Genomic DNA, 12,171 nt, shown 5'->3' on the forward strand with positions numbered 1-12,171 from the left:
AAGTCTTTTTTTTAAAAAAAAAAAAAAAAGAAAGCACAAATAAAAGTAAAGAAAGAAGGAAAGAAAATGACCAGTGAAGAACAATGGCTTGCTTCTCCCCAGGGCTGTGGACAGGGTGGAGGGGGCAGCATCCTCTTGGACGGAGATCAAAGCCACAGGCTCTGGACACAGATGCCCCAACCCTCCAAAAGCAAAGCCTCCAAAACCCACCCAATGCACCAAAAGCAAAGCCTCCGCTGGGTTGTCAGAGCACTGAGCTCATTAACAGGATGCGGGCAAGGTGAGCCGGAGAGTGCAGCCCGGGAGCACTGAGAGGAACGAAATCCCAGGTCATTTCAAAATGCACATGCCTGGATGTCACCGGCTCACGGAGCCCCTGACTCCTCGTGCATTCTTTTGGCTCAGGATGGAGGACTGGGAACCTGCAAGTCATATATGGATTATAATAAAATATGCCATATAAAAAACAGATTAAGACAGTTCTTCTTTGGGGAAATATACAAAGAGAGGAGCTGTCTGTTAGCTGTCGAGTTTGCAAGAGATACCATCTTTCGGGAGGCTGTGCTCTGCCAACAGACAGACTGCCCCGGGGGAAACCGCGGTAAAACACCCGACAAGGCACATCCATCCGTCCATCCATCACCGGCTCCCTCCGAGGCAGGGGCCTGGAGACAGTTATGGTGCAAAAGGGAGGGAGGAACCCCACAGACAATGGCAGACAATCCTCCTGCTACATCATGAGTGCTCAGATTTTTTATCTGCCTCTAATTTTTCTTCAAAAATACAAATGTGCAGTTTTCTCTCTGGGTGCTTATTATTTTGAGGAGTTAAACTCAACATATTTCCTTGGATTTATACATCAATTTATATATCAAGGAACAAGGAGCTTAAGAGTCATTATTTCATTGATCCCCATCAGACTCATGGGGAGGGAAGGGCGTGTGGAGGATCCTGCTCTCTCTCACCCTACAGGGGAAGAGATTGGGGGAACCAGATCTGATTCCCCGAGACGGTGGCAGGCCCAGGAGTCCATCTGCTCATTCCTCAGGGGTGCCATTTTCCTGGCGGCGTCTGACTCCCTGTTCTGTGATTCATAAAGCTCAAAATAGATAAGGTTCACACTGAGGACCCATCGCCCAGGCATCACCCTTCAGCCCCTTGCTGTCGCTGGTTGAAGAATCCCAGAATATCCACACAGCAGGAGGGCTGATCATTCCCTAAATGGCCTCTGGTCCCCACACCCTGCTGAACCTACCCACCTACTCGTAAGCCGAGAGGTCAGAACCACAGACAAGCATCCCCCCACCCCGAGACACAGAAGAGCACCCACACTGTCAAAGGTAGCTCACCGCTGTGCTAGCTACCAGGCCGTCAGTGCGGCTTTGCGAAGGGGAGGGATGATGGGAACGGATCAAGCGGTGAAACAGTTCAAGGAACACAGATAACTGGAATGTGCTAGGGGGCGCTCTGGAGTGAAATGTCAGCTCTAGTACCCTAAACACACTTGGCCTTGATCGCACCTGGAGAACTGGGAGGACAAAGCCCACTTCCTGGTGCTGGTACAGGGGCAGATAAGTCATGGGTACTGCAGAGTGCTGAGCACAAGGGGTGTGTGGTCACTGCGAAGAGTGTTGGCTTCCACTCGGAAGCCACTGGAGGTTTCAAGCAAAGAATGACATGATAATGTTTGTGTTTTAACAGAATCACTCTGAAAACCACTGAGGGGGGACGAGGGCAGAAGTGGAGAAGCAGTAGTTACTGCGATACTGTGACTGGAGCTGCACCCGTGAGCCAAGCCTGGTGCTTAGCAGAGGTCCATCCGTGACACGGATGAGCCCTATCCTCGTGGCGCATCCTAGCTGCCAGACACATCCAGGGGCAGTACGTACTGAGGTCCAGGCCCCTGGCCCCTAAGCCAGGGCATCCCCACACAGTGAACAGGAAAAGGCCAGGTACTCAGTGCTCAGAAGGTGGACAGCCTAGGCCAAGGGCAGTGGAAAAGACTCAGCCTGGCCTCGCTCACTAGGGTGTTAATAAGAGCAGGGAGGTCTTCCCAGGTTACCTCTGTGCCAGGCAGTGGATGCCACGCTCTGAGGCCCATGGGGGGCTGTGCAAGCTGTGCCTCTGGTAAAGGTGAATCCCACAGCCAGATGCCAGGTTTTCTCTCCTCAGTGCAGAACATACCGGACTTGGGCCTTTGAAAAGTCTCCAAGGCAGAATGTGTTCCCATTCTGGGCCAGACAGCACACCCCCTTCCAGCTGGGCAGCGAGCTACCTGCAGCAAGGGTGCCATGGTGCTGGGGACAGGGACAACACTGGCAGAGGCCCCACCAGCCCGCCCAGCAGCCAGCAAGGAGAGGGCATCACAGGCCTCCTCACACGTGCCAAGTCCTCAGCCCCATCCCACGTGACTCTCAACAACCCGCGAGGTGAGCAGAGCAGCTGCCATGCTGCGTTCTACAAATGAAGAATGGAGGCCAGAGTGGTTAGGTACCTGCCCAAAATCACACAGCCAGTGGAGAGGAGGGGTCCGAACTTGAACCCAGGCCTTGTGATCCCTATTTGGGTCTTTCTCCTGCATAGCACAGCTGTAGTGCCTGCCAAAGAGAGGTAAGATGGCTGGGAGAGGCCCCACAGGCCAAGCTGGAAAATGGACGAGAAGGCGAGGTGAGCTGCTGACCTCTGGCTCAGTCTTCCTCACCTGCGAAATGGGGATGATGAGCACTAAGCCATGTTCTTCAAACCTGAGATCAAACACCAGGCACCTTTCTTTCCTTCATTCCTTCAATAAATCTTTACTGTCCACTTACTATGTGCCAACCCACTATGTTCTGGGCACTGGAGATGCAGATGAAGAACATGGGTGGCCCTGGCCTCAGAGTGTACCTTCCACGGCCAAAGCAGCCCTGGCTCAGGCCCCTAGACCCAGCTCCTTCCCCAGACTGCCAGGAAGGTTAAAAAAACAAAAACCACAAGCAGTCACAGCAAGAAGCAGGGGCTGCAGGGGCCTGCCCACCTGTCTCCAGCTCTCACACTCATGAGGCCGACAAGAGCTGAAGAAGCTGCTGTTGCGGGCCCGGGATGGATGGCTGCAGGCTCTGACACTGCAGGAAAGAGATAAATGACTGGTCATTTCCCCCTGATGCACTTGAAGGCATCCATTCTCCCAGCCTACCAAGCTCAGGCAACCCCCCCACCCCCCGCAGAGACAGATAAGCACTGACAGATGGGGGTGGGAGCTGGAACGTCCTTCCCCCTTGGAAGGACACAGCCAGACTCCTCTGCGAGCCAGGAGAAGGTCACGCTGTCCACTGGCTCGCACCTGGCCAGGGGCTCGGCGGTCTCTTCCTTCGCCTCCCTCCATCTCGCCCACCCCAGCCCGTCTCATCCCTGTGAGGAGCACACCGGAGAGAGGGAGGCCAGGGGGCAGAGGGAGCCAGCTGACAGGCTCATCAATCTCTGGCTACATGCTTGGCACATCGGCGTTCCTTAAGTTGTTCCCGGACTGGGAGGGTGGTGGAGGAGTCAGGGGGACTGTCTTAAAGAGAAGAGAAATCATGGCGAACATCCGAGAGCAAATGGTGGAACAAGCCTGGAGACTATTAAAATGTGGGCCATGTACAAAAGCAGTGGGGAACTAATTAAGATGCAGGATTTTCAAAAGCTGGGGAAGTTGGCCGCAGCCTGCTCCCATCTGTAGAGTTCTGGCAGTCCTGTGCTGGTGGGGCAGCACCCTGGGTGAAAGAGCAGGCCTCTCCACCCCTGCCCCAGCAGGCAGGACTCGAGCTGTCTGGAGCAGCCCTTGGAGGGCAGGCGCCCCTCTGAGGGTCCCTGTGACTTGGTGGCCGGCTATGGCACCCTCTGCTTTCAAGCACCCCAGGCTACCATCTCCTCGGGGTCCCTGCCCTAGTGTTCATATCCCTCCAACAACGTGTGGTGGGGCATGATTACCCCGGTCATTCATCCCCAGTCACTGAATGGCTGCCAAAAAAAAAAACAAACCATGAGAAAGAACCAGACCTCCATTCCTGGCTGCCTTCCCTCCCATCACCCTTGGAATTTGGCAAGGATGGCAAAGATCTGTGCTTGCTCCCCAAGAACAGAGAGATTTACAAGGCATCAGGTACATTTCGGGAGCAGAATGAATGTGTCGGAAAAGCCCTGTTGGTCTCAGAACCACAGGATGGATGTGCGTTGGGTCCTGGAGCAACATGGAGCCAGTTCCAACAGGTTGCCCCTTGGGCTCTTTCCTTGGCTTCACCATGGTGTCTGTCCCCTGAGAAATTAACTTCCTCATTCGCTGCCACAGTTTCCCAACCTCTGCAACAAAGATAAAATCTGCCCTAGACCATGGGGATCAAAAGGTCCAGGGTTGGAGGATGCTAAATTGATCTAAGCAGACGATCTGAGCATTTAATCCGGAGGGACACAAGTAGAAGTTTGTTCTCAGCCTTTTTCTTTTCCTCATTCAGAAAAAAAAAGAGGGGGAGTTAAAGGCCTCTTTTCTCATCAGTTGGCTTTTGCCCAACATCTGTTCTGCTTCGGGGCCTTCTGGTGGATATTTACTATCCACCTTTCTCTCCTGCCAGCTCGGCTCCCCCTGCACAAGGACAGAGCTCCGTTCTTGGGGGAAGGTCCAGGGAGGCCGCTGGCGGGCCCCAGGCCACCCCCCAGGGCTTCGTGTTGCATGAACTGACGGCTGCATGTGGAACACCTTGTGTCTGCCTCTGCAGCCAAGAACAAGCGCAGAAAACACTCAAGTCCATTGTCGGGCAGTGGAGAGAAGTCATGTTGTATGTGTTGTCCTTCAGACGCCCAGACAAGTAGGAGGTTGTGAGATATTCATTCCGGACTGATTGGAGGGGTGGCGTTAGGTGTGAGAAAGGCTTAGGTCCAGGGGCATCGAGAATGCTTTCAAATTCCAAAGAGCTCTCCCTATCCCACCCCCACACAGACACATTTTTATTTTCAGCAAGTAGTAAGAAACATAGGTGGGACGGAGTATCACAGCGAGGGAGAAGGGCTGAGGACAGCAGGAGTGGGGTGTGCTCCATCAGTGTATAATTCAGCCCAGGAACAGGCAACAGCAGCGATCCAGCTCCCCCCCACTACCCTGCACCGTCTACTCGGCTCAGATGACCTCTGTGCTCTGGGAGGCTGAACCAGCAGTCCTGTCCTCAGACCTTCTCTAAGGTCCTTCAAGATTCCTGAATACACACCACCACCCCCAACACCGGCTTTCCTGACAGAGCCCTCAGCTCTGCACACCTGGTCACGGACAACCCTAACCCACATTACACCCTGGCTGTGGGTGCTGAACTCTGCCTGCCACTGCCTGCCCCTGGCTCGACTCAGGCAGGGGCACAGAGGAAGACCAGAGGGACAAGCTGGGTGTGGGCGTGACAACTGCATCTCCTCATTATCCACGGAAGGGTCTCGCATGGAAGGAAGCTCATGCCTTGAGACTATTTTGCTCCAGGCCAGTGCCCTCAGTCTCTCCCCCAAGGAGATGAGGGCATTAATGGTGGAGCCCGGGGGAGGCTCTAAGAGTCAGAGACATAACTGGGTTCCTGGGGCTAGTCAAAGGGAGCTCAGGAGAGCCACACCAGGAGGCTGGAAGGGAAGAGAGAGGAAGAGCATTACAGAGGTGAAATGGAGGAGTGCCAAGGGTTGGTTGGTGCCCTTCATTGGTTTTCTTTCAACATAAACTCAAATCTTCTAGTTTCCATAAATTTAAAGAGATTCAGCCTAGGGTGAACAAATTGATTATCGATTTGCAGCAAGGTTTGCCCCAAGAGGATTATACATAATGTTGTGCAATTTGCCTTTTTTCTTTCTACTTAACAATTTATCTTGGACATCTTTCCATTTTATCAACTCATTCCTTTATAAGACAAAACAGTATTCCATTTAATGAACGTACTATATATTTAACTGGTCTCCTATCAATGGCCCTTCTGGTTGTTTCCATTCTTCGCTGTTCTTGTTACAAACAATGCCACAATGGACAGCCTTGCACATGTCAGACCTTCTCCAAGGTCCCTCAATTTATAGGATAAATTCCTAGCAGCAGAATTTCTAGGTCAAAGGGCACGTGCTTTTTAAATACTGACAGGTACTGTGATTGGTCTTCAACAAGGTTATTCCCAGTTCCACAGCAATGTGTGAGAGCAGATTCCGAGCCTCTCCCTCCATCTGTTCCTTCACCTGCTCCTCGATGCCTGAGAAGATCGGTCTCCATTCGTCCACCCAGCTGACTGACGGCTCCTGCCTACTAGGACTTTACAGTAAGTTCTCCAGAGACTCTGACCAATGACTCTACCCTGAGTCACACTGAAAAGTATGACCAAAAAACCTAGTCCTTTTTGAACCCAAATCAAATAGAATAGAAAATAAGACAGGATCATTTAAAAATACTGTCCAAGTCCACCCTGTGCTTGAGAAGAATATACCCCAAAAAGGGAAAAGACCTCTCAGCTGGAAACTGCACTTTACAAGTGACGAGGGCAGAGACACCGCCAGGGGGCTGAGATCCAGCTTGTGCTGAGCTAGCCGCCCAGAAGGGGGAATGTATTGTAAATGTCCACCCAAACGGGGGCGCCTTCTTCCAAGGTACCACATGGGCCAGCTGAGGCCCTGGATGAAGGTCCTTTCCTGAAATTTTGGCTTGTGTGAAGAATTCCAACACAACCATTTGTCGCCTCTAGGAAGACTGTGATCCATTTCTTTGTCCCCTAGATGGGCCCTGATGCTGTGAGGCCCAAGGCGTAGGCCCCTGTCACTGGCCCCCAGCCTCTCCCCTGACATCCTGACTTGCACCTGCAGGGGCACACTGGTGTGGCGTGTGACACGGCCTGAGCACCAGGCCCAGCCTGTAGTACAGACTCGGCCCAGCCCACGGAAATGGAAACATCTGGGCCACAGCCTTGGGGGCTTTGTTTTTAGTACTAGGTCTGATGACCCACAGAGGGCAGACATGTTCACCTGTGCAGGAGATTTGTCATTTGAAAAGTTGTTTTATTCCCGCCCTGGGCTCTTTGCTGTGTCTCAGGGCCTGAGCGGGCCTGCAGGAGGAGCCTGCCTCAGGTGACCCGCCTTATTTGGGATCTTTCTCCACCTTGGGACATGGCCACCCCCCTGAGGGCCATCCTCGGCAAGGCTGGCACTTATCTTTCCAGAGAGGGCCCTCTCACTGGACTCTGGCCACCTCAGGGGTTGGGCCTTTGGCACCTGAGATCAAGAACAGCCACCTTGACTTCAACCCAAGCATGAGGGCAGAGGCTAAGGAAAACTTTCAAATGAGCACAGAGATATACAAGGTGCTGGCTGGCACTTGGCTACAGCAAACCACCAGCCCTCAGGTCCTCCTTTTCCCTTCCTGTACATCACGGCAGGCCCAAGGATGGGGGGGATCCAAGGCCAACTATAACCCCAGCTGCTCCACACTCTGCCATGGGAGGCCACTGTGCCAAATGTCTGTAGATGGAAGGACCAGACACTTGTAAGTAGCTTCCTGCCTCAGTCCCACTAACAGTGACTGTTGGTTCTCAGATCCGTGAGCAGCACAGTCAAGTCCCCTTAGCTCTGTCCACCTTTACCCTCTTCCTCCCCGCTCTGCCTCCCAGGTGGTAAGGACCAATGAAGTAATATTTATATAAAGGAAAAGGCTTTGTAAACTAGTGTGCTGTTCCGGACACTGCTGATAGAATGATGATGATGCGATCAGACTGCCCCGTCCCCTGGGTGGCAGTGACTGGTGGGACAGACATAAACCCAACCAGCTGATCAGTCCTTCCAGGGACCCCTCCAGCACAGCTGTTGAAGGGGCCTTGCCTGTCTGCTGGGTGTGGTGAGTGCTGAGTCGGGGGTGCTGGTGGCTGCCTTGCCTGCCCCGTGAAGAGTGTTAAAGGTGGAAAGAGATACACAGCCCTCACTATAATGCTTGAGCCCCTGGGTTCAGCTATGCCTGAAACTAGTCAGCTCTGAGATTTCCTGTTACATGAACCAACTTCCCTTTTGTCAGTAGGCTAGCTTGATTTGAGTGTCTGACATTTATGACTGAAGGAATTCCAACTATCTCTTAGGTGCATTTTTATATGTTGCTTTATAAACAAAGATTTTAGGGGGAAAAGCCTTGTTAATTTTCTTTTAGAATACTCAGCAGCAGCATGAAAAAGCATTGAGTGGAGAGATCAGGCAACCTTGATTCTCTGCTGTTTCCCATAGGAATTGCTGTGTGACTTCCAGCAAGTCTAACCTGTCTGGACCGCAATAAAATAAGGGATTGGAGTTAATGATGTCTGAGGCATTTTACAGTGCTAAATGCCTTTGATTCTATAAAAAGATACTTATCATATATCCATTTAGATATCAGATCCACTTAGTCTGATACAGTGTTCTTAATAAAGACTTTTTATATAAATAAAGACTACAATTTAAAACTAGTGCCAAGTATTTGTAATAAAAGCCTTTATATTAACAAATTACATGTGAGATGTCCTCATACATATGCCAAATATTTATTGCATCACTGGTTAAAATGGAAAAATTGGGAACAGTCTAGTTAAGTAAGTTGTGGTTCGTTCATATAATGGAATACTGTGTAATTGTGAAAAAGGAATGAAGAAACTACACTTGACATAGTCAATGCCTAAGGCACATTTTTATTTTTGTTTTATTGACTGATTTTAGAAAGAGGAAGGGAAAGGGAGAGAGAGAAACAGCGATGAGAGAGAACATCGACTGGCCGCCTCCTGCATGCCCCCCACCGGGGATCGGGCCCACAACCTGGGCATGTGCCCTGACCAGGAATCGAACTGGCGTCCTCTTGGTGCATGGGTCGACGCCCAACCACTGAGCCACACTGGCCGGGCACAAGGCACATTTTCAAATGGAAAGGGCAAAACACATGGTGCCTGTGCTGTGTAGAAAGAGGAGGGAAGCCAGGCTGGTGTGGCTCAGTGGACAGAGCATCTTACGACGGACGGAGGGGTCTTGGTTCGATCCTATCAGGGCACATGCCCGGGCTGCACATTGGATCCGGGTCAGGGTGCACATGGGAGGCAACTGATCAATGTTTTTCTGTCTCTCTCGCTCCAATCAGTTAAGAAAAAAACTGAAAACCTGTCCTCGGGTGAGGATTAAAAAAATAAAAAAGCAGATTCTGACTCAGCAGGTGTGGGGCGAGGCCCAGGATTCTACATCTCTGCCAGGCTCCCCGGTGCTGCCTGTGCTGGTCTACACCATACTGTGAGTGTAGTTCTAGAACCACACTGACCAAAGTAGGCACCACTATCCCCTTGTGGCAACTGACATTTGACATGTGGCTAGTCCACACAAAAGGCACTGAAAGTATAAAATGCATGCATTCAAAACCAATGCCAAAATAGGAAAATATCTTATTTATATTGATCACATGCTGAAATGATGATCTATTTTATATTGTGGGGTAAACAGAATCGATTATTAAAATTAATTGCACCTGTTTCTTTTTCTTTTCTTTACTGTGGCTACTAGAAAACACAAAATGACACCCGTGGCTTGCATTCTATTTCCACTGGACTGTGCCACTCCAGGACACTTGGCTGTCCTACAACCTGCACCTTGGGGGGGCACCTCAGTCATTACCCTTGCGTGCATGCAAAAGTCTGTAAACTGTGCAAGGCAATTCGAGAGCCTGGATGAGTGTGTTGAAGATTATAGCCCCCTCCCACCCCTAACAAATAAAACTTGTACACAGGTGATGTCTAGGTTGAAGCAAACAGTCAAAACAAGCTTAGCCATGGGGCTGTGAGTGAAAACATTCTGAACAACTTTAAGTAGCGATTTTGCAGAAAAAACAGCCTCAGGGGTTAGTGTGGAAAGGCAGGGATGGGGCTGGGTCTGCACGGCTTTGGTGACAGTGGGAGGGAATGTCAGCTCTGCATTTAGTCTACTTGACAGCACAGTTCTCACCACCCCGAGTCACATTCCAGCCCCAGCACCCTCAAAACCAGAGGATACCTTAAAGCAAAAGACCCAGAGCAATCACTTGGCCTTGCTGCAACCCAGACACAGGTCTGCAGATGGCCATTAGTCAGGAGTGTAATGAAAGACCGGCAGTCAAGAAAACCAATCATTCCTTCTGCACCGCCACGAAGCAATCAGCATCACCTATAGCCAAATTTGTAACTCACTCTTCCATTTCCATGTCCAAGGCGGTTCTGTTTTTAGTGAATGGCCCTTTCGTGTAAGATGCTCCGAAAGTTCATTCAGAGTAAGGTTGGGAGAGGATACACAATACGCTCTCCTTCATGGAAACATGCAACCTGGGACAAGGTTTCTATACTTGAAGCCACAGGAAGTAATACCTGACCCAGAGAGCCGCAGCTCCTTCTGCTCTGCTGGGAAAGTAATCCATCCTGGGCCTGTTCCCACCCTGTGCCTGCTTGCCCTGCTCCCCTGCGGTGGCAGGAGGGAGACAAAAGGAAGGCACAAGACACCAAAGGGGAGGGAAGCTCTGGTGGACACATGGGCATGTTGATATATGAGAGCAGACACACCTTTAAACATCATGTGGGCATGTTCGCTCTCCTGGAAAATCCGTGCTACAAAGGAGCAAAGCCACCTTGTTCTGGGCCAGACCAGTGCTCCCCAATCCTATCATGGGCCCAGCCAAGCTCCAGATGGTACTGACCAGGTTTTATTTCCAGCAACCGCAGTTTCGGATCCTCGGGTGGGTTCAATCGTCTCTTCTTACGCCAGCAGCGGGCAGGGTATGTGTACAGCTGGCCCGGGGCAAGTCCTGAGGACAGAGACAGTGTAAAGGTTAGAGGCCTGGAAGGGGCCTAGGAAACCACCCTGTCTAAGCCTCTCATTCACAAGGAAAGAAAACTGAAGCCCAGAGAGGTGAAGTGACTTGTCAAGGTCACACAGCTGGTAGACGGTAAAACTGAAGCAGAATCTCGGTCACCTGACCCCAAGACCCTTGCTCTGTCTGCTCCACCATGCTGTCTCAGTGAGCCCATGCCAAAAAGAACCATCACTGTTACCAAATCCTATTTTCCTGGCCTGGGGAGAAGATCAGAGGGACCTTTCCAGATGCAACCTCATCGCAGTGTTTCCAAAGCAGTGAATCTCCAGCTACTGCCTATCAACTAGCCCTCTATCCGGCCAAGCAGGTTCCCTTCCAGGTGGAGCAGCAGAAGTCTGGCTGCCTATCTATGGACAGCCTGGATTAGAAAACATTACATGGGAACAGGATCAAGAAGCCAGACTTCCTACCTACTGGCTTCCTCCACCCAGTTACCTACTGGCAGCTCACTGAAGCCAAAGCGGGCCCTGTGCAACCTCCATCAGAGTATAAGCCTGCTCTGTGACCAGGCCCCACGCCTGCAGAGCCAGCATAACTTATTCCCCTGCCTGCCTGCCTGGGCCTTATAGAAAGAAACGGGCAGGAGTCCTGCAGCTGTACTTATGCACCACGCTGTCTCCCGACAAGAGTTTCCAACTAGATTGGCCTTTGACAGCAAAGTTCAACACCAGCATTATCTGTCATGCCAAGTAACCCATGGGGAGGCTTCTTGCTCATCAAGCAACACCCTTGTGGCCTCTGTGACACAGTGTGGCAGCCAGAAGCCTTGGAGGAACGCGAACTCTCCACACTAGACCATGGTCTTGTCCCAGAGAAAAGGGCAGGAGGTAGAGGCTGAGGGGTGAGGGAGAAGGGCTTAAGACTGGTTAGGCCCTGGCCGGTTTGGCTCAGTGGTTAGAGCGTCGGCCTGCGGTCTGGAGAGACCCGGGTTCGGTTCCCGCTAAGGGCACATACTTCGGTTGCAGTTTGTCCCCGGCCCTGGTTGGTCGTGCGGGTAGCAGCCACTCGATGTGTCTCTTCACATCTATGTTTCTCTCTCTCTCTCTCCCTTCCTCTCTCTCCCTCCCACTCTATCTGTACAAAAAATGGAAAAATATCCTCGGGTGAGGATAAAACAAAAAACAAAAAACAAAAAAAAGACTGGTTAGGAGACCTGCAGACTAAAAAGATTACCTGATGCACCCCAAAATAAACCAGCAAACCAACTGATCCACCCCTGCTAGAGTGAAAAGACAGGGGAGGACAGGGACTTGGACTTGTTCCTGTCAGAATCCCCAGAACCAGAACTGAACGCCTGACACACAGAATAATCCAACCAA

At 51.3% G+C, this 12,171-nt stretch overlaps 1 protein-coding gene across 10 annotated transcripts in view; it reads right to left on the minus strand.

Annotated features, from left to right (window-relative positions):
• DPF3 (double PHD fingers 3) overlaps positions 1 to 12,171 on the minus strand; it is a 256,139-nt gene that overhangs the window by 111,904 nt on the left and 132,064 nt on the right. For all 10 annotated transcript variants that reach the window (XM_036267829.1, XM_036267819.1, XM_036267810.1 and 7 more), the window contains one exon: positions 10,676 to 10,783. In XM_036267829.1, coding sequence (XP_036123722.1) covers positions 10,676 to 10,783 — 108 coding nt within the window. The remainder of the gene's footprint in view (positions 1 to 10,675; positions 10,784 to 12,171) is intronic.

Source organism: Molossus molossus, unplaced genomic scaffold (genome assembly GCF_014108415.1).
Source record: "Molossus molossus isolate mMolMol1 unplaced genomic scaffold, mMolMol1.p scaffold_m16_p_1, whole genome shotgun sequence".
Classification (NCBI taxonomy): domain Eukaryota; kingdom Metazoa; phylum Chordata; class Mammalia; order Chiroptera; family Molossidae; genus Molossus; species Molossus molossus.